The sequence below is a fragment of the Lathamus discolor genome, chromosome Z (genome assembly GCF_037157495.1).
Source record: "Lathamus discolor isolate bLatDis1 chromosome Z, bLatDis1.hap1, whole genome shotgun sequence".
Taxonomy (NCBI): Eukaryota; Metazoa; Chordata; class Aves; order Psittaciformes; family Psittacidae; genus Lathamus; species Lathamus discolor.
This window is the reverse complement of record NC_088909.1, coordinates 84,740,842-84,762,731: the sequence shown is the minus strand read 5'-3', so window position 1 is coordinate 84,762,731 and position 21,890 is coordinate 84,740,842. Positions and strand designations below refer to the sequence as shown.

Below are 21,890 nucleotides of genomic sequence, written 5' to 3'. Positions count from 1 at the left end.
AGAGGGAAACGGGGCGGCGGAGACCGGGGCAGTGCTGTCTGCACAGGTTGGGCCTGCCGGGTCGGGGCAGGACGGCGGAACCGCGGGAGGGCGGTTTGGTGGCGGGGGAAGGAAAGAGGAGCGCGCCTTCCGGCGGTATGGCGTCGGTCCCGGCCCGGCATGGGCTCTCGGCGCAAGGCCGGGCTTCCGCGTGTTAAAGCGGTTCGTGCGGAGGCAGGGCCTGCCGAGGAAGGCGGCCGGGAGCGGAGCGCCGCCGGGCAGCTGCCGTCCGGCCCGACGGCGGCCTGAGGGCACGGCGCCCTGCGGCTGCGGCTGCGGCTCGGGAGGGCCACTGTGTGGCTCGCAAGGTAAGGCGGGGGTGCGTGTGCAAGCGAGCCTGCACTTCAGGCTGTTTCTCTTTGCTGTGGGACTGCCACGAAGCGTAAAGCCACTGGAACTGGATGTTGGTGTTTTCGTAAACAAGCAGCAGCCAGCTGGGAATGCTGCTGAAGCTGCTGGTTTGGGGCTCTGTGTCACAGTGGTTTGGGCGATGTTTAAAAACGCACGGTGGTTAATATTAAGCTTTTTTTCTTTTTTTTTTTTTTTTTTTTTGTCCCAAATGGGTACTTTTTCTTGCCCATCCCCTGTCCCTTCTAGATCAGAAGAGCTATTTGCACTTCACAGATCTGTAACCCATACCCTGGAGCTTATCTGAGTGTGAGTGTGAACTCTTGATGTTAATTTTTCTGCTTTACTGTTTGCTAATTTCCTTATGACATGTATTAGGGTTTGTGGACATGCTTTTATGCTTCATTTTTAAAGCTTAATGATGTAGATGACTTAAATTACGTAAAATCTGTTAGCTTTTTACAGGTGATAAAATCTATTTAATCTGCAAAGCAGTAACCTGAAGAATAGTAACATGGTACAACTTAAACAGTGAAATTTCATATTTAATCTATATGGAAGTAATACAGTTGCCCATTTGTTGTCATAAGCATTTTGTGTAATGTTTACTTATGTTGGCAGGGAACAGCTTTAGAAACGGGAGCCAGGATGTTGAGAATTACAAGGAAATTTTCAGTGAACACATTGAAGTCATCAAGTTTGTGCAGTGAGGTACACTTTTTTCCCAAATTTTGTTACTTAATCTGTGAGCAAACAAAATATTTAGGTTAGTGTGAGCAAACTGCGAACAGAATGCGTAATTTCATGTTGGAATCAGGTGTGACAGATGTCAGAGGGTGGAAGCTGGATTTATAATTTTTCTGTAAACTTTTCTAGTTATCTGTGATTTTGACTACCTGGCATTTGTCATTGTTAAGTTTATATTATTTACGTCAATAATTAGACCTGTTTAAAATATAGTGGCTACCAGCACGTTTTGATGCTATCATAGATTTTTACTAGACTTGCAAAATAATATTGGGGTTGGACTTGATTTAAATCTCAGTGCTACTATCTTCATGCTTCTACTTCCAAATATCTGGTATTTTACACTTGTCTAAGTAGCCAGCAAGAGTATCCAATCCTATAGGTGTTTGGGGTTTTTTAGTTTATTTTTCTACAGGCAAATATGTAGCTACAAAGTATTCTTTATAATGATAAACATTCTGTATTATTTTTTTCTCCCTTTTAAGCACATGTATTTCGGGAACACAAAAATGGGAGTCATAAGTGTGGTACAGCAAAAATGCTGTCTAAGAAGCTACAGTTCTCCACCAGGTATAAGTTTAAATTATTTTCTTAATAGTAAGTGTTACTCCACAAATGAGTAAGAATACTTTCTGTATTGTGTTTTACTGAATTCTTTTGGTCACTATCTATCGAATTTGGTGTATGAAGCACAATGAAAGCAGTTTAAAGTTTCAAGGACTGAAGTGTTTTCTATTGCTGCTCTTTTCTCAGTAGATGTATGGTATAAAGCTTTTAGAAAATAATAATAAGGAAAGATACAGATGTATAAGAAGTCAGGTCAGTTTTGAAGTGTGCTGGAACTCCTGTCCAGTTGCCTGAAGTACTAATTGGTTATCAAGTAACTGATGATAACCAGCATGTTGGGCAAGGGGACAAAGACAGGAACCTGATTAAATGAAGTTTTACGTTATCATTAATGTATTTTCTTTTCAGGATAAAAGAGAGTAAAAAGAATAAGATACTTGGAAAACAGAAATTCAGTTAAAAGGATTTTTTTCTATTTTTTGAGTAGCTACCCTGAGACTGAATGGAAATCAATTGAAAGAAGCTACTGTTATAGTACGGGCCTCTTTTTCTACACTTTCTTTGCAGCAGGGTGGAGATGGGAAGAAAATATTGGTTACTGGTGGGTAACCAGCTTCTTTAAAAACAAAATGTCAATGAATTCAGCGCTGTCTGTCTTAGCAAAAGCTTTTAACCTACAGTCAGATACCTGAGAGGAAGACTTACTCTTAATAGCTAATGTCAGCACAGTCTCAGTTTCCATGTATTACTGTTTTTCTGTAGTTGTTTCTGCAATGTCATTGCTGGCTACTGTATTTATGTCCTGTTTTGCTGTGCTGAGTATCTCAGTGTGTCACATGGAGCCAGAGCTTCATTCCATACACAAGAAGGTATCATGACTTAGGCAAGCAAGAAATCTGCAATGTACTAATGTGTTATTTATGGGCTATGTTAGAAACTGGAGGGTAAAAGGAAGTGTTATTTGCAGGTTTTATTTAGGGTGGTGGTAGGTGTTGGTGAGTTTCCAGCCTGATAACCATGCTTCTCCTAACATCAGTCTTTCTTCTCATCAAAGTGTTAACCTTTAAGATGCCTCCTTAATGTGTCTCTGGTAAGAGCGATGATCTGTTGTATATGGTGAAGGAATGTTATTTTAAATATTGTTGAGTTCAGTTTGGTCTACTAAAGGTACAATAAAGTAGGAGGACACCTTTCTGAAACACAAATGACTTAAGTAACTGGATTATGGATTAGTCTCATAAAAATATAGCCTGGCTGTTGCATATCAATGACGGACTCCAGTTCTGGTGAAATCTAAAAACCTTTATTTCGCATGTTGCATCCCTTTTATAGTCTACTAAGTGCTAAGCAATAACTTTCCACTCTTTTACTCCCTCATCATTCTAATTTAGCAAAACTACTAAGGGTTACAAATATTCAGTTTGGTCTGTCTTTGAGGTGCACATCCAGCTTTATGTTGCAAGCTGCCTGCTTTGTTTTGCTAACCGATCTTTATCCTTCATTGTTCTCTTTACAGTTCCCAAGGCTTAGGCTGACCAGGGCATTAACATCTGGTGTTTTCTTCACGGTTCCCAAGGCTTAAGCTGGACCAGGGCAGCAGTACCTGGTATTTTCTTTACCGTTCCCAGGGCTTAAGCTGGACCAGGACGATAACTCCTGGATCCATTTTGTTAGCTATTTCTATCCCATCACCCACACCTGCAGCTTATTTTCCAACTAAATGGGGTGTGAGAGAGGAAATACTTTTTAAGAAAACACTAATGTAAAACTCACTCCCATGTTTGCTTAGCGTAGGTCAGTTTGTGTTTACTTCTGAAGGATTATGCTGTCTAGCTTCAGCGTTTAAAGGAGAAATGACTTTTGAAATTTGCTAATAGCTGGTTCAGATGAATGTCAGCATTACAGTTGTTGAACTGTGACATGTTTTGTTATTGCTTCTGCAGAGTAAGATTTTGCTGCGCTGGTGATACTGCTATGTGTTGGCTTTTTCCTTTTGTTTCTGAATTACACCTGTTTTGAAGAGTTTTGTTGGGTTTTTTTGGAAGAGCAAGAGAGTAATTTGTTGAAAATATGTATCTGTAGAAATCTGAATCCAAATCTTTGTTTTAATAAGTTTTTCGGAGATTTCTTAAATATATTTAATTTTGTTGGAATAATTTCTACATTGAGATGAGTCTTAAAAACTGTTTTGTTTGTCTCTAGGGGATGTTAAGTCTCTGCGTTCTGTTATTAATCCTCATATATCCAGGTACGTCAAGCTAGCTTCTTTTTTGGATGTAACTGGCAGTCAGAGCAATTGATGTGATGAAAACTCATGGGTTGTTGCTATGCCCATCACCTGCGTAGTTCATATGCGTGTTCTACATTGAAGTTAGTATTCATTTACCTTACTCTTCTGACATTTCAACATGGCGTGGTTGTTGGTGTCAAAGCGGTCTTGGGCTGCCTCTTTTTTACATCATCGGAACCAGAACTGGGCTCTTAGGGAACCTCCAAATCCAGGATGGGTGCAGGAAGCTGACGAGGGGTAAGGGATGTTGTGGGATCTAGACAGTGGCTGTGGGCAGGGAACTTTGTGTTCACGGGATCACTCAGCTGTGTTAGATGAGGGCCTTAGTAAGGAGGGCAAGGTAATTAGGGGGTGAGCTGCCAAAAGAATGGCTTGGGGGTGAATTTCCCTTAGAAGACTATTACTGTCCAGAGGGCGAATTCAGCTAGCATTAACAGTGATTATGGGGGCTGATGGCAAGCCTGTAATGGACTGAACTAGTGAAGCAACTTTGGAAGTTACTGGTGAGTTACTTCAGAAAGAAAGACTTTGCTGAATTGAATCAAGGACAACTTCATGGGAATTTGGGTGCTATATTTGGGGTGCAAAGGGTATGTATATGATGGATCGTTTCAGGCATCAAGGGTTACTGGTTGGAATGGAGGAGATGGTGGAGGGGCTGCTTCTGTTTCAGAAAGCACACTGTCTCAAATATGCAGCAGAAATAAAATGTTATTAATCTGGTGTGCTATTCTGAGTGAATATTAATTGCTTATGCAGATAACATTATCGTGGAGTAAAAAATTGCCACAGTAAAAGCAATGTTTTCCCTTTATGCAGAATCCGAAACATTGGCATTATGGCCCACATTGATGCAGGGAAGACTACCACAACAGAGAGAATGCTGTATTATTCTGGATACATAAGAACCCTTGGAGGTTAGAAATACTTTCTGAATGTCATTTAATAGTATACAGTAACTTGCAGTGCAGTTAGAGGTTACTGGTAGAGTATATTCCAAAGCTGTGCTGGAGTATAATGAGATTCTAATGCACATTTCATTATGTTCAAAGGCAGTTGTACTGAGAGAGATCATAGGTTCATATTTTACTTTTGTTGGACTATGTTTTATTCAACATATAATTAAAGGATCTCCTTGTTTTACTTGATGCTCATCACCTGTTCTAGTAAGCTGGGTTTTCAGTTCTGGTTTGACCTATAAAGAAACCAGGTTAACAAAAAGTAACCATTTCTGTTGAAAGCCACAGCACAGGAAGAATTCCATGCATCAGCAATTCTCACAGAATTCTTAAAGATTAGAAGAGTCACACAAGCCTCCATTTGTGCTACTTTTTGGCCTTTTAAATATAATTCCCCATTTTCTACTGTGTATGAGAATGGTAGATGTTAGGCTTATGGAGCAGTGCAACTTGGTGGTCTGCTTCCTGCTTGTTTAAAAATGTGGAACTGCTTCTTTTTTATAAAAAAAAACCCAAAACAACCCCTTCCCCCAAAAAAAGAAACCAAAAAAACCCAAAACCAAACCAAAAACCAAAACCAACGCAACCACAACCTCCTCTTTGTTCTGGGTGTTGTGGGAGGGCAGAATTCCAGTTAAATTTAGTTTTAACTTAATTACCTTGTAATTAGTAAGTTTTAAAATGTAAGTCGCATTCCATACAATGGGTGCAGCTGGTTTGGGTTGGGATTTTTTTGTTTTGTTTTGTTTTGTTTATTTGTCGGTTTTGGGGTTTTTTTGTGGGGTTTTGTTTGTTTGTTTGTTTTTTAATATTTTTTTTTGTGGTGTTTTTTTGGTGGGGTTTTTTTGTTTGGTTTTTTTTAGCTGTAGTTTGTTCATGGTTTTGGATTTCACTTTAGTGTGGTGTTACTAGGATTAAGAACAACAAAAAGGTTGCTGGAATCGCTTGCCTTTAATTTACTGAGCATTTGTTCCCTGGAAAGGGAGCCTGCTTAAATTAGCTGACATGACCATTTTCTGGAAAAGGCTAGTTTTCATCATTTATACATATATAAAAGGGACAGTATTTCCAAATCTCTCTTGGCATCTCATCAGCTGACAATTTCAGATTTTGGATTATTTATCTACCAGCTATAATCCTGCTTTCTGTTCACAGATGTTGATGATGGGGATACAGTGACAGATTTTATGGTACAGGAGCGAGAACGTGGTATTACCATTCAGTCTGCTGCTGTTACTTTTGACTGGAAGGACTACAGAATCAACTTGATTGACACCCCAGGTACTGCACTTCAGCAGTACACATATTACCAGGGAAGAGTAGATTAGGCGGGTTGTTGTATAGTGTCTTAGTTTTAAATATGGTGCAATATTTAATTGGTTTAATTGCATCAGTAAAAAGGCCAATACTGAGCTCCATTCAGTGTTGGCTAATTATTGTTTAATGGTGCCTAATCAAGCTTGTTCAAAGTGAGGCCAGACATTTTCACATTACATTGCTCTCAGTTCTGAGATTGCAATGTAACAATCTTGTGTCTTTCAAGGACTGATGGTGGATTTCTCTGCAAGTGAAGACAGGGCTGTTTTGATATGATTAAAAGAAATTTTAAATGTAATCACCTGTTGATGTTACCAGTTTGAATTATGATGGTATAAAAGGAAGTTTGTTTGTTAGGTCATGTGGACTTTACAGTGGAAGTTGAGCGTTGTTTAAGAGTCCTGGATGGAGCAGTAGCGGTATTTGATGCTTCAGCTGGTGTTGAGGTAAAAATAACCCATTTTTGTGGGGGTTTGTTTTTGGTGTTTGGTTTTTTTTCTAATGACTTAGACTGAAATAATAAGTAGTACAGAGATGTTGCTCTGCATTATCTCTTTTGATGCTTTGATCAAAATTCAGGTTCGGGAAGCTGTGCTTTAAAGTCCTTCAGTGTACAGGTATTTCCATGTTAATAAGGGACAAACTAAGTGGAATTTGCTTTAGTATCTGCTGGGGTGGTTATTTTGTTGCTGTGCTGTGCAAACTTTGAGGTGAATGCTTCTTCCTAACTCCACCAGTGGAAAGAAATTAATACCTGTACATTTCTCATTTTCAGTTGTCATGTAGAAAAGAAAATAATTTTCATAGAGAATTTCTCACTCCCCAGTGGCCTGTTTAACATGCCTTTTGAGGCGTAGTACGGAAAAGGTGGAGACAGACTGGAATTTGACATTATAGCATGGGATATTTGAGTAGTTCAGTCCTATAGATAAGTTACGTGTTGTAAAATTGCTGTGTTCCATGGGAGATGCCTTTTTTCTTGATGAGGGAGCTCTTCTTGATCAGTCTGAATCACATGATTTGACTTGCTGCTGGAAAGCATTTAGGTGCCATCATACGTGAACCTGAACTGCATAACAGCACCTGCACCCAACAACAAACCAATTAGATCTGCTTGTGTTTTTTCTGAAACTGTGTAGGAAATTCTTGCACAATTTCCATGTATTGGTAAGAGACTATTTCTGAATCTGAACTGATTTTCATGTATGCCTGTTTTAACTTTAAAACAAAAGTGTATATCGTAAATGGCTCAGCAGTACACAAATTAATAGCCAAAACCACAGCAGTTTTTATTGTTGTTTGTGTAGCCACAGAAATGCTTGTCTGTGTGTGCTTAAGTAGCTTATCAATAAAGCCTCTACATTACTGAGTTCTTTCCATATATATCCATTGTAAGGCTTAGTTTCTCTCCATGTTGCCTTCCCATATGCCTGTGTGCCCTTAGCAAGGGAGGGGGAATAATGATAGCTGAGAGATGAGATGAGCAAAGCTGCTTGTGGAGTTCATCTGTGCTGGTGGATATGGGGTTGTTGCAGCGCTTTCAGCACAGTTTCCTCCTGTACTCTGAACTTGGTCCCTCAGTGATACTGGGGAATATATAGTTCAGCTGTCAGCACTAATGTTTCCATTTTGCTTTAGGCCCAAACTCTGACAGTGTGGAGACAAGCAGATAAACATCAGATACCACGAATATGCTTTTTGAACAAGATGGACAAAAGCAGGGCAAGGTATTTGGACAGTTACTTTAATCATTGCTAAAAATCTTGAAAGAGAATGTATCTAATCCAGTTAAAGTTTTTCTGTTGAATATAGAGTAAGGCAGTTATATTAATATTTATTATATGTATCTTTGGTTACACAGGTGCATATTTTTATTTAATTTTTGCAGTAAATAAGGAATGATAAACTGATTTTTCTATGTTCTGTGTAACTTAGTTTTTGGTTTTTTCTTTACATAGTTTTACATACGCTGTTGAGAGTATCAAACAAAAGTTGAAGACAAAACCTTTGCTTTTACAGGTATGCTTAGATATTAAATGCTTACTTGCTTTCTTTTGAATAGGCCTGCTTTCTTTTGAATAGGCCTGCTTTCTTAGTGCTTTGCAGCTGTCTAAAATCTCTGCTCTATTTGCAGTTGCCCATTGGGGAAGCCAAGACCTTCAGAGGACTGGTTGATGTGGTCACTAAGGAACAAATAATTTGGAAACCTACTTCTGATTTGGATGATGGAAAAAATTTTGAGCAAAAGCTGCTGCTGGAGGCCGATGATCCCAACCTGTTCCAAGAAGTCCAGGATGCCAGAAATACTTTAATAGAACAAGTAAAGTTCTAAAGTAAATATATAATATATTTAAACCCGTTATTTAGACCAGTAACAAAAATAGCATGAAAGGGACCTTTGGAGGTGTTTCCTGACCTGCTCAAAGCAGGCCTAACTTCAGTGCTAGATCAGGTTTCTCAGGTCTTCTTGAGTTGAGTTTTCACATCCCTAAGGATGGTCATTGCAAGCTGTCTAAGCAGCCTTCCAGTGCTCAGTCATTCTTGTAGTAGAACATTATTTCTTTTATCCAGTGGGAATTTACCGTGTTGCAGCCTGTGACAGTGACACTTGTTCTTTCCTTGTGTACCTGTGAGAAGACTCTGGCTCTGTTTTTCCTGAAGCAGGCCCACCACCCCACCATTACAAGTAGTAAGAGGCAGCACTTGCATCCTGCCTTAGCCTCTCCAAGTTAGACAGACCCATCTCTCTGAGCCCTGGCTGCAGTCCAGCCACCTGAGTGCTTTTCCACTGGACTTGCTGCAGTTTGCCAGTCTCTTTTTTGCGGGGGAACCTAAAAACTGACAATGTTTCAGATGCAGCTTCACAAGTACATGGTAGAGGGTACTAACCTTTTGCCCTGATCCACTGGCCGTGCTCTTAGTGCTCCAGCCTGGTGTGCAGTTAGCCTTTGTCACTGAAAGGGGATGCTGCTGCCTCATGCTCACTTGTCCATCAGGACCTTCTGGTTGACTTCTGCAGAGCTGTTTCCTGGCTAGTTGATCCCTGCTATGTATCAATGAATGGATTTGTTCTGTCCCAGGTGCAAGATTCTGCATTTGTCCTTACTGAACTAATTTCAGATTTTCTTCACTTCCTTTCTGTCTGTCAAAGACATTTGCTGCACATTGGAAACATCAATATGGAATGGCAAAAACATGCTGAATACAGATAGTTGAACTCCCTGGTTCTACAATATGTGCACAAAATGGAAAATGATCCCTGCTTAATAAATGGGGAACTGGAGAAACCAGATACTAAATTTAGCATTCAGTTGGCTAACATGGCATCTTGCATTGTCTCAGATGCCGTCATTTGCATGAGGCCTGACAGATATGACCCAGAACCTGCGGCATATCTGTGCCTTTCTGGAGTGTAGCTAGAAGCTGGATGGGATGTTACAGGCTGGTCAAAATGACACTAAATACTGTATTAGGCACAGCTGAATCTCACAATAAAAATCTAGGTTTAGATCTATCCAGAAAAGTCTGTGGGAGAGAGGAGAAAAGACAGTATAAATATTTCTTTAACTAGATTGTCATAGTGTGAAGGTAAGATAATAGAAACCTGATCTACTTGATAAGCACATTTTGACAGTTTAGAAAGGGTGAAGAATGGAAGAATTAATGGAAGTGAAAGAGTAACGTGCCTGTTGAGCAGCACAGAGCATGTGAAATAGTTTGTCCAGAGTGTTCTTATTCTCCCCTCAGGCAGAATTTTAAGGTCCCACGTTATTTTGTGTCATTTATATAATGATACTGGAAAATTTGATTGTACTTGAGAAACTAAGCAAGTCTTGTCTCCAACTAAAAAGGTATTTTTTTTATTACATTCAGTTTGCTTGTATGCAGTGTAGAAGTGTGGTAGTGATTACATTTCAGTGCATATTTTTATAGGCAAAAACGTTGGAGGTTAACAACTGTGTTTTTCTTGGATAGCAGTCCATTTTGCTGAAAGGGCTGCCCTCCATACAACTTCGAATAACACTGTGCAAATGCATAAACAGATGGTGCGAGGCTTTCAGTTTCATTTGATGCATCAAAATTGGGGAGATCCATTTTATATTGCTCTGAGTTCAAAACACGTACGTAATCTGGTTTTAAAAACTTCCAGGTTTTAGATTGAGGTGTTATTACTCAGCCTCTTGTCTTAGGAAGGGTACTGTCGGATAGAAAACTGCAAGAACAGTGTTTGACTCTTTACCTTTGGTTTCTGGGCTCTTCCTGAAGCAGGAGGGGGTGCACCACTAGTGTGATAATTGAGTTATCAAAAAATATTTTTTTATATACTTTCCTTTATCTCTCATGTTTTAACCGTTATCTTGATGAGATTTCTGATTGCTTATCAAGAGTTCATTTCAGTATTTGCTCAATTGCTATCGTAGCCGCTAGAGGGGGCAAAATGCCTTCCTGCATGTTGCTTTTCCTCGGCCTATGACAGTGCAAAGGAGGCGTAGTTTTATTTGTCAGCCTTGGCGGTACAGTTTGAAAACACAGGTGAGCTCTTGGACCTACAAGCCTTTGACATGAGGGATGTTAAAATGCCCTGAAAGCTTGTCTGGTTTTGGCCAGCTCACAAAGGTTACTTGCTGCTTACTTCAGACGTTGGCCTGTTTGCATATGTGAAATACATTCAGTTATACCCTGCATAGCTGTCACTATATGGCTGCAGGTTTTTCTCAGTTTCAGGGAGATCAAACATTCTCTCTCCCACTGATGTTTTGCCTGACAGCAGCTTTGTAAGTTAATACCCTCATCCCCATACTTTCTTGGAACCTTCATTCCCATATTTTTCTATGGTTTGAGTTTATGATCTGTGATGTCTTTAAAGGCTTCGTTCCTGCTCTCTTTAGCTATATATACTGAACAACTAAGATTTGTGACTTGTCTGTGAGACTGCTGTATGCCAAATGAACTATTCTGTTGAAGGTTGCAGATCTGGATGATGAATTTGCTGAACTGGTTCTAGGAGAATACAGTGAAAATTTGGACTTAATACCAGCAGACAAGGTAATTTTTACATTATTTACATTATTTATAAACAAGTTTTTGCTAATTCTTATCCTGAAGTGCTGTTTTTTAAATTCCTCTGGTACATGCAACTGATGATTTTGCAGATGTGCTTTTTTATCAACAACAAAAAAAATCACATCAGCTTTTGTAGCGAATTTACAGCACTGAATTTAGGAAAATACAGTCAAGCTTAGTACTTTAACTTTTTACAGTAATGCAATAACTATGATTCTTAGACGTGCTAGGCACAATGTTAAAAGTAGGGTACCTTTGTTCAGGAGTGGTGGCTGCTTGGTTGTGTGGTTGTTTTGTCTGGGTTTTTTTTTAAAGTTAGACTGCTGCAAAGGAGTTTAGAGAAAGGTGAATGGAATTTCCAGGTGGACTCAGTGCAGGACATGTCTGAGCTGCTGACCTTTACTAACAAAAGTAGCATCTTAGCTTCTATGAATGGTTAGATCTTCAGACCCTGCATGCTGAAAGTGGTGAGGTACAACATTCTGAATGAAAAGGACTGTTAGAACAAGAACAGGTGCAGATCTGCATGAAATGTTTAGAAACCTGAGCAGTTTGGTTTGTGGTTTGGAGCTCATTAAAAGCAGCGACGGGAGTTTGGATGAGTGCTGTTGTATTTGCAGACACACTTTTTAACTTCTGTGGATTTGTTAGCCATATCTGATAGCTGGAATGTAGTTTAAGGCTAAACTGTAGTTCACATGTTAACAGAAACTAATTCTTTCTTTGCAGTTACAGTCTGCTATCCGCAGAGTCACGCTAGCTCAGAAAGCAGTACCTGTACTCTGTGGCAGTGCACTGAAGAACAAAGGAGTGCAGCCATTACTGGATGCTGTTACTATGTACCTGCCTGCGCCTAATGAGCGTTCATATGAGTTTCTGTAAGTAGAGGGAGGAAAGGAGGGTCAGGAAAAAGCATGAATAGCATAGTAGGAAAGCATAAAAGGAGGAAATGAAAAATATTAACAAAGCATCCATATCTTTAAAAATTTGTACTGGTTCTGTTTATTAAATAACAGTAGAGATGTGCAGCTATAAAAAACACACCCGAGTACTGACCCTTCTTTGCTCAATTTTACCGGAATTGTGTGCATTTATTTCCAGTTGTCAGACTTGCACTTTGGAGTTCTAAAGTCTGTTTTTAATCTCAGGATACTGCCGTTTTACAAAACTGGGGTCTAGGAATCATCTTTAGTGCTGGCTGAGCCACGTGATACTTTGTGTATCCTGCTGGAGCTGAAATTGCTTGAGTTAACGTTTTTTGATATAAATTACGATTTTTGTTAATTCTGCCTCTGTTACAGTAAGAAACCTGTCGCTTCTTAAATGAGTGGAAATTTAGGTAACTGTGAGTTTGAGTGGATTAATCCTACAAGTATTGTTTTTGTTGTTGCTTTTTATGTTGCAGACAATGGTACAAGGATGACCTGTGTGCCCTAGCGTTTAAAGTTCTCCATGATAAATGTCGTGGACCACTAGTTTTCATTCGTGTTTACTCAGGTTCACTGAAACCTCAGTCAGCTGTTTATAATATTAACAAGAGTTGCACGTGAGTAAGACAGAGGTGTGACTTAATGTAGCATTAGAAAATCTGTTAAAAGTCCCATGTAATACAAAAATTTCATTTTCAGGGAGAGAATGAGCCGACTGCTACTGCCTTTTGCTGATCAGCAGATTGAAATACCATCACTAATGCCTGGCAACATTGCCCTTACTGTTGGGTTGAAACAGGTAATGGAAAATACTGATTTTGTAAGGGACCTTGTTTTACTAGTGTCCTTTCTACTTCTGTGGTGGTTTATCTCAGAAGTGTTCTTGGTTATTGTGACTTATGTAAACTTGCTTTATTTGAAGTACTTGTACATGTACTTCCTCCTAAAATGTAATATTACAATGTACAGATGTCAGTAATTGACCTCAGAGATGCAGTACTGATTATGTGGGAAGGAATGTAAACTGAAGTTGTGTTTTAGTAGGGTTCTGATCTTCGATGTATATTGTAGCTCTTCAAATACATTGTCATGGGGAGATCTCCTCTGGGGAAGGAGGGTGATGTTAAAATAAGTTACTCAAAAGCAACAGTTTAATTTAAGTTCAAGTAAGTTTGTTTCAAGCTTTCTTCTGTTAGTTTAGCAATTCAGTGTTTTGTTGTCTGAACAGGCTGCATAGATCTTATTTGCACAGATTTTTTTAAATGTAATCAACTTTGTCATGCGTAAGCAGATTTTAATTTAGCAGTACTGTTCTTTGTGGCTTTATATCTTGACTGGTAAGTTAGACTTAAAGTGCAGTGAACTGTACAAAGAAAGGTTAGTCAAAATTTGATCACAGATTTTCTTCTTACATATTATTTTAGTTATTTGAAGAGTAATTGTTTACAATAATTGTTTATAAATAAGTGTATAAGTGGAGTTTAGCACAAGTGGTTTTGAGGAAGAGAAATGGTAAGGGTTTGTGGTTTTAGTTTGTGGGGGAGGGGTGTTGTTTGGGGGTTTTTGTTTTGTGTTTCCATATTCCCTCCTTTCCCTGTCCTGTGTCTTTTGGGTGACTGAGTGTTGATCTGTAGAGTGCCACTGGAGATACCATAGTGTCATCAAAGGCTTCAGCAGTAGCGGCAGCACGCCGAGCTGAAAGGGATGCTGGGGGAGAGAAAAGATCTAGCAGTAACATGGAGAGCCTTCTGCTGGCAGGCGTGGAGATCCCTGACCCTGTCTTCTTCTGTACAATTGAACCTCCTTCAATGGCCAAACAACAAGGTAGAACATAGCTACCTAGGAATGTGATAAGATACTCTACAGATGAGGTACTTGAGCATAACCATATTCTCACCTGGTTGACATGAATGAGTTGCACAGATTTATCAGTCTGTGATCCAATAAGGCCCTGTTTGGTGTTTTGCACGGATGATATATTTTAGATCATGGTTGTCCATATCCTGGACATGTCCATATCCTATTGCCATGTCAAGCAGTACTAGTACTTTTCTAGATTTTGTGTCTAGAAAAATAGTAGTTCCTCATTCTGACAGAAGAGACTGAAGCACTTTCATTTCCTACTGTCATGCTTAGTTAGTTGACAATTTTTCTTATCTGTAAATAGGGAGCAGTACTTTTTACTGACTTGATCAAGCACAGGCTCCATTCTTTCTTCATACAAGTACAAAATTCTACTCCAAAAATAGCATTTTTAATGGTCAAATGAAAGTACTCCTTAGCATGCAATTGATTTGTTGAGAGAGAATCAGAATTTGCAAGTTGCTTGTAATTTGAGCTGACTTTGCCAAAATCTGTGCTTCTCTAGTGTCCTTTGGATTTCTTCGGAGAATAAGATTTGACCTTATGAGAAAGTGATGTTTAGACATTCATTTTGATTCTCAAATTACTGAAGTCTCTATAGACATAATGTTTGTTTATGTACAGACTTGGATAATGCATTGAGCTGCCTTCAGCGTGAAGATCCAAGCTTAAAAGTGAAGCTAGATCCTGACACAGGACAAGTAAGATGAATCTTCTATTGCCTGCCTTTAACCAAGCTTTGTTTTGGAACTGTCAAGACCACTCTTCAGTTAGTTCATTTACATACTGAGGTTTTCTTGAATAGAAAGGACTTGCTGTTCATAACATGTATTTACAAAGTTCTGCGCATGAAACTAAAATGGAGCCTTGTGCACTCGTGCTTTACAGAGGAGAGGAAGTCATCCTGTGCTCTGCGTGTTTGTGACAGCTCTATTTTAAAAAAGCTTGAGTTACTATTGAATAACCTTTTTTATAGTGGTCACAGTAGTGGTAGTTACCCTGTCACTTATGCGGTGTTTATGTCAGATGATCTAAAGCAGTCCTGTTTTCTCTGTAGGCACCCTGGCATTTAAAATATTTCTAAGAGACTATTACCAGCATGCAAGTCCTTGTGTAAATAGTTTATATTAAAACCTGAGTTTTGCATGGTTTTCCTCTTCTCTCTTAACTCTCTTCTTATTAGACTGTTCTTTGTGGCATGGGAGAACTACATATAGAGATCATTCATGACCGAATCAAACGTGAATATGGAATTGAGACTTATTTGGGACCTCTTCAAATAGCATACAGAGAAACAATCCTAAATGCTGCCCAAGCTACAGGTAAAACAAGTGAATGGAAGGAACATCTCGTTCCTGGTTCTGGCACTTGATTTACTTTACATGCTCTTATGAGTGACTTTCAGATGAATTTTATGTATTAGTGTCATTTCCAAATGGGATGTTTCACCTTCTTTTTCTTTCTTCTCCCCCCAACCCTCCCAGATGTATTGGACAAAACAGTAGGAGATAAACGACATTTTGTAACTGCAGAGTTAGAGGTGAGGCCTAGGTTAGGGGAGAGAGCAACCACTAAACCTGCCATTGAATATGCTGTGGGTGCCATTGAAGAACTGCCCAAAGAAGTCCAGGGAGCTATAGAAAATGGAATCACAAATTCATGCATTCAAGGTAAAGAAAGTTTTATGACAGCTATACTGGTCTGACATTTCTGCAAGAAGCAATTTATTACATTTCTAGGAGGAAAGACTCCTTGGTAGCTTGAAAACTAACAGATAGTACTTAGTAGCACCAGATGGAAGGGAAAACTCTGGTATTTCCTTTACTACAAAAACTGCCAAACATTTTTTCCTTGTGCCAGGAATGGAAGACAGCATGCCTTTTGGTTTTATGGTTTATTTCTTCTCAGTCACTCAACACTGAGTTTGGGGTTCTTTTGGCTTGCTTTTTAATTTGGTGTAAGAGATAAGGTGTTTACTTTATGATATCATGTAAACCACAGTGATGTAACTAAAATGGTCTGAGACCAACATGTACATACCACACTTTAATAAAGTTACTGATTTTTTTATATTTTTTTTTTTTATTTTCAAATACGTTAAATCTGGTACAATAAAAAGCCTTACCTAATTGCAAACTACAGGTTTTCTAGAGGACTAAAAGCATCCTTTATGTTTGATTAAAAATAGAAAGTATTTAAGAAATTGTGGCCAAAGAACTCTCCCTTATAGCAAAATTACTATGCAGTGAATTGATAAACACAAATGACTCTAGAAGAAGCAGCATGAGGTGGTTTTTAGGTATTGCTGTGGTGAGTTGGAAAGCATGTCTTATCTCTGGTTGTAGAATGGTTCTTGACTGTGTGCTTTTTTCATGCTCCCTGAAGACACTTCAGAATTGTGCCATCTCCAGCCTAAAATTCATGCTATGAAGTACTTAGAAAGCTCATAAATAAATAAAATAGATCTGGCCATGTTCTCTGTAGGAAAAAACTCTTGTGTTTTTTCTCAGATGTGGCTCAGGCTTCCCATCCAGTCTAATACAGTTTTTTGGTGTGGTTGAGAGTTCTGGGCTGAAGGGAGATAACCTACTCTTGTGATTCGTCCCTCATCACTGAGTTAACCCTGTAGTTAAAAAGGTTTTTTCTTTCTTGTGATACACCCCCCCTTTTTTTTCCCTAGGGCCTTTGCTTGGATTCCCAGTTCAGGATATAGATGTGACAGTGCAATCACTGACACTGCATCCTGACACCTCCCATACAATGCTATCAGCCTGCATCTCCCGTTGCGTGCAAAAGGTACAATGAAACTGTAAGCTGCCGCAGAAGATGGCAGATGCCATCTGTACGATGCTGCAGCAGGATATATTACTGGGAAAATGTGTATCTGGCAATTGTTGTTCTCTGGCAGTGAAATGCCCTCACTGGGGCCTTCATAGCTTTTGGAAGTGGGAGGCAGTGTTAGCTCTAGTTATGCAAGTACTTATTAAAAAAAAAAATCAAACTACCACAAAAGGCTTCAATGCAACTCTCCTTCTGTCCCATGTAGGCTTTGAAAAAAGCTGGTATTCAAATACTGGAGCCCTTAATGAACCTAGAAATCACAGTAAGTGAAGATCACCTCAGTGCAGCACTTGCTGACCTTGCACAGCGGAGAGGTAGTGTTCAGGAAATCCAGAGTCGTCAGGATAATAGAGTTGTGGTTGCTACTGTTCCACTAGCAGAAATGATGGTATGTGATTTTCTTACTAAAGCTAAAACACAAATCTGGTCTTTTTTTATATTCTTAAAAATAATTAGGACTCAGCTCACTTTTCCTGTTGTTATGGGTGAAGAAGTTTGGAATGGTTGTTAAAATATTTTAGTTACTGAAGGTCTGAAGCAAGCGCCCACAAATATAGTAGTAGTGTTTTTGTGCCTGATTCAGATTGTTAAACCAGCACGTTTTCAACTGTAAGTCAGAGAATTAGTAAATACTACTCAAACAGGTTTTACAGAGACCAAGTGTTTTTATAAGTGTATTAGATTGACTCATTAATATATTGCACTTTTAATACACTAATATTTAAAAAAATTAACTTACTAGTATGTTGCAGTATACTTCTGTCTTTCTCTCACCTAAGCATCTTTTGTGCTAACTTACCTTCCCATTATCCTAAACTGAGCGATGTATATTCTCCATTTTGTCCAGGGCTACTCAACAGTTTTGCGCTCTCTAACATCAGGCTCAGCAACCTTCACTTTGGAGCTTGCCAGTTACCAAGCCCTGAACAGTCAAGAACAAAGTGCACTGCTTCAGAGGAGGATGGGGTTGGTGTGACTGCTTTACTCTGTAGAACAATAAAGGTATTTTCTGTCCTCCCTCTTAAATATTTTCAGAAGCCTATTTATATGCTCCAGTATGTTCTTGTGGGACCAGCTGGTTGTGGTGAATGATGAATTAGCAGCCTCGTGAACAGACTGCTTTTAAATGTCCAAGGAAGTTTTCAAGAGACTATGTTCTTCTAGTACAGCCTTGTAATTGCAAAGCAGCTAAACCAGATATGCAACCACAATTTGCTGCTTTGCAGATTCTTATCTTGCAGATATCTGTAATGAGAAGTGATGCAAATCCTCTTCACAGAAGTGAGCACTAAGTGCACCTTAATATGCCATTAGGACTGTTTACTTACTGAAGTAAGTAAAGTTCCTGAAGTTTACTTACTTCAGTGTAAGTCTCAAGTTATATGGCCATAAGTGAAATAACTTTACAGTTTTGGCAGTCTGTATCTTGACTTGTCTTCAGTTGAAAAAAATACAATTAATAAGCATTTTAAGCAGTACAACTGGAAGTATGGCTTCCTATATTGTTAGAAACAAATTTGAACCAGAGTTCAGAACTGGGTGTAACTTCTACCCAAGTTTGCTTTAGCAAGTAAGTGCAAAGGGTGTTTCTGCAAATTCAGTAGTATCTGTGCAAAAAAATACAAGGCAGAGTTCTCCTAGGACAGTGATCCCTACCTTCTGCCTTCGATTTTTTTTGTTGACCTTTAGAAATGAGCGATTTAAGCTGTAATGGCTCTGAGTTGCTATGTGCAAAAAGTTCTGATTTACAATTATCTTGTTACACAGAAAAGTGGCAAATGATAAGATACTTTGAAATAAAAAGACAGTTTGCTTTTTACTTAAATAACATAATAGTGTCATAGCTTTATTTCCCTCAGGTTTAGAATGTAAAGAAACTGGTAACTCTGTGGTTTCAGTATTTCACAGTGAAGAATCCCCATGTCTAATGAAAGCTAAAAACCGTAATTTTAACTGCAACAAGAATGTCAAGTAGCTTTATTCTAAAAGTGAAAATTTTGAGTCTTGGTTCAAATACCAAACTGCATGTACATATATATATTCATACCCTAGAGGCACTTCAGGCTCTGACAAGAAGTCTTTGCAGCAGTTACTATCCCCTTGCTTCGTGGGCACAGTATCCAACAAACACAGGTTCAGCTGATATCCCACGGCTGTTAAAATAAAGTGGAATATGCATTATTATAGTCAAACAACTGGCTGATTGTGTAGGAAGGGAGATACTGGCACTCTATTTTAATCTTTGTGTACACAAAACTACTTCCAAGAAATAACAGATGGCCTATTCAGAGCGTGAAAAAGGGCCCTGTTCTACTCTTTATTGTACTTGTTATGTACAGTTCTGTTTCAATCAGATGTACCAGGACATCAGAAAACAGGTTGAAAAGCTTAAATTCAGCGGCTGGTTGTGTCAGTGTTCTGCAAAGTGTATTGATTTCACTGAGAAGTCGTAAGAATGTGAAAATATGAATTCAGTGACATTTGATCTTCTTGCAGACCCTACCTGTAATGTTTCCTTCATATGTGGCTCTAATTACGTAATTTTCATTCATTTTCAGGGGAAGGCAGTTTCAGTGAACATGATTTTTTCCAGCTACACTATCATAAATTATTTTGTTCTCATGTATCCTTAAAAAATAAACAAAAAACCCTGTAGCTTGTGGTGGTGCAGTAAGAGAGTATAGTGAAAGAACAGGTTTCACAGTTACAGTAGTTGTAGTTGAAATTCTAGTGAGCTAGACCCTAACTGCTGTAGTGTAGGATGATATATGCTGGTGTTTAAATTGCACTTAAGAGCTGCAGTGAAAGAAACTGAATAATGAAATAGCTCAGCCTAACGGTTGCTTGCCCAAGGCAAAACCTACTCTCAGTAAAAGACAAGGTTGTTGCCTAGGTCTCTGGCATACAAGTCTGCCTTTTTGTTTCCCTTCTCCCATCATCATTTCTCTGCAATTTGGGTTGTTGTCTCCTACAGGAAGCTGAGTTTAGATCAGAGTACTGTGAAAACTATAGGTGGTATTGTTTCAACAGCAGTGGCTTCAGACTTGGGTAGACAGAGCTACTGTTCTTCATGTGACCATGATCTAGCAGTTACAAAAGTTCCACATACCCATTCTCTCAGTCCCTGGTCTGCAGCTGCAGAGCAAGACAGAGTTGTTTCTTTCCCTTTTTCAAAGACCCTTTGGACTGCTGCTGTTGCCACAGTCTTTACATGTGGTGTATGAAAAGGTCAGTAGAGATGTAGTCCTTTGCTCATGCTCTAAGGCTACAACAGCCTGTTTAAATAAGCTCTTAAGTTCACACAGTGCTAAGGAAGCCCCGTATATATGAAAGGCAACAGAATTGTGGCTCCAAAGAATGCTTATTTCATTGGGGAAAGCAAATGGTTTCTGTCATGTTTTTCTGGTTCAAAGCCAATATAAAAGGAATAATTTTCAGGAGGACATGTCCTTTTATTAACATAATCTGTTTATAACAGGAATTGTTCACTGCCAGCAAAGCAGTTTTAGCACCGGGAAGTAGTTTAAGGCAAAAGTGTGCAACAAGTACAAGGAACAGTCCTTAGCCTGCCTCCCCATTCTGCATCTCTCATGCTAGCACTAGCAGGGCAGCTACAGTGACCTGTATAAGCTATATAAGAATACACCAGTGTATTCTAAGGAAGAAGATGGAGATGCAGCAGCAGTTAGCCAGGTCCAGGGACCTCCTAATTCTAGAGGAACAGCCACCATATACTTCACTGTTCAGTTGTATCAGTGTTTTCTCTAAGCCCAATCAAGACATGCACCATCCTGTTAAGTGGAGTCAAATTTGGACTTAAGACCTGGAAATCACTTCCTTCTACAACTGCAAAAATACGAAGACAGCACTAGCAATTATTAACCAGCAACCCATCTAGGTACTTTTGGGAAAGAACTACAGAGAAGAGTATGTTGTGAACTGACTTTGGTGGTTTTTTTTTTTAAATGAATTAAATTTTATCAGGGGCTCCTTCTCCACCCTTTTCAGTCCCTTATATAAAGCAGTACCTGAAAGAATAGCTCTCCTGTCTTGTGTAATCCTCCCATATACCCTTTAATATAATTTTTGTCTGAAAAAAAAAAAAAACAAACAACAAGACCCTAATCCCAATTATGGTGGTGTTTTTCCTTTAAAGGAAAGAGACAGATGGATTCTAGAATTTCACTGAAGAAAAAGTTCTGAAAATTTTAGTTAAGACAGGAGTTCTAGACTGTTGTGCATCTGTTCTTCCTCTTCTATGGACACAAAACCCCCTATGGGATGACATTTACCTACTCAGGTTAGACTGCAAGCTCTCCTCCCTTCCTTTCCAAACCAGCAGTTTACACCTGTACTTGAACTCCATTTTATCTATAAGGTGTGAGAACCAAGCTTTACTATAGCTAGTAATCTTACCGGAGCATGCGGCATCGATGATTAGTCAGTCTTTTATAGGCATCCTCTAAGTCAGTTACATTACTGCTGCTCCAGAGTCTTTCTCCTACAGCACTTGCTCGAGGCCTGTAAAGATATACTAAGGTTCAGAGTAGGTGTGGTCTGCAACCAAGAATGGGTTAAAGTTCTTAATACCAGGTCTTGTATATCCAGAAGCATCAATATTCATATCTGCTCACGTTCAGCACAGAGCACTGTTATCACTATCATACAGTCCTGCTGGATTAATTAACATTTCTTGTAGCTGTCTTTATAAAATCTAACGATAAAGCAGTTCATACCATAATCTTGGTGTGAGGTTAGTTGCATCCACGAACTCCCCCCATAGGCAGGCTTCTCCACCTATTAAAAGCTTTTTCTGTTTTTCAGATCCTGGATTAAAAAGAAGAAAGTTATAATTTCTATTTGCAAAAAAAAAAAAAAATAGGCATATATCAACAATTTCATTTTCCAATAGTGAGAGAGGATTAA

At 39.0% G+C, this 21,890-nt stretch overlaps 2 protein-coding genes across 3 annotated transcripts in view; one reads left to right on the top strand and one right to left on the bottom strand.

The window, feature by feature from the left end:
• The first annotated feature begins 206 nt into the window (after positions 1-206).
• On the top strand, positions 207-20,682 carry GFM2 (GTP dependent ribosome recycling factor mitochondrial 2). Of its 2 annotated transcripts, none has more exons than XM_065662925.1 (22): positions 207-347; positions 637-696; positions 1,009-1,098; positions 1,620-1,704; positions 3,904-3,949; positions 4,811-4,908; positions 6,106-6,231; positions 6,625-6,713; positions 7,906-7,994; positions 8,226-8,286; positions 8,402-8,587; positions 11,233-11,313; positions 12,061-12,209; positions 12,737-12,877; positions 12,960-13,059; positions 13,895-14,084; positions 14,748-14,824; positions 15,307-15,445; positions 15,608-15,793; positions 16,804-16,919; positions 17,170-17,352; positions 17,812-17,990. In XM_065662925.1, the coding sequence occupies exons 3-22, from the start codon at positions 1,036-1,038 to the stop codon at positions 17,938-17,940; spliced, it is 2,334 nt and encodes a 777-aa protein (XP_065518997.1). In that variant the 5' UTR covers positions 207-347; positions 637-696; positions 1,009-1,035; the 3' UTR covers positions 17,941-17,990. The 2 variants fall into 2 exon arrangements, with proteins under 2 accessions (XP_065518997.1, XP_065518996.1); XM_065662924.1 differs by lacking the exon at positions 207-347 and adding an exon at positions 19,523-20,682 and having other exon boundaries at positions 641-696; positions 17,812-17,966.
• HEXB (hexosaminidase subunit beta) overlaps positions 18,912-21,890 on the bottom strand; it is a 17,322-nt gene continuing 14,343 nt past the window's right edge. Inside the window, exons 12-14 of the mRNA XM_065662932.1 lie at positions 21,701-21,791; positions 21,381-21,485; positions 18,912-19,117 (exon numbers count right to left, since the gene is read on the bottom strand). Of these exons, the coding sequence (XP_065519004.1) occupies positions 19,057-19,117; positions 21,381-21,485; positions 21,701-21,791 (257 nt within the window). The 3' untranslated portion in view covers positions 18,912-19,056. The remainder of the gene's footprint in view (positions 19,118-21,380; positions 21,486-21,700; positions 21,792-21,890) is intronic.

What these genes read in the sequence shown, in the direction of transcription:
- GFM2 (XM_065662924.1), top strand. Translation starts at nt 1,036, where the DNA reads ATGTTGAGAATTACAAGGAAATTTTCAGTGAACACATTGAAGTCATCA. An exon ending in CACAAATTCATGCATTCAAG is followed by an intron (nt 15,794 to 16,803) that starts GTAAAGAAAGTT and finishes TTTTTTCCCTAG; the next exon opens with GGCCTTTGCTTGGATTCCCA. An exon ending in TTCCACTAGCAGAAATGATG is followed by an intron (nt 17,353 to 17,811) that starts GTATGTGATTTT and finishes CATTTTGTCCAG; the next exon opens with GGCTACTCAACAGTTTTGCG.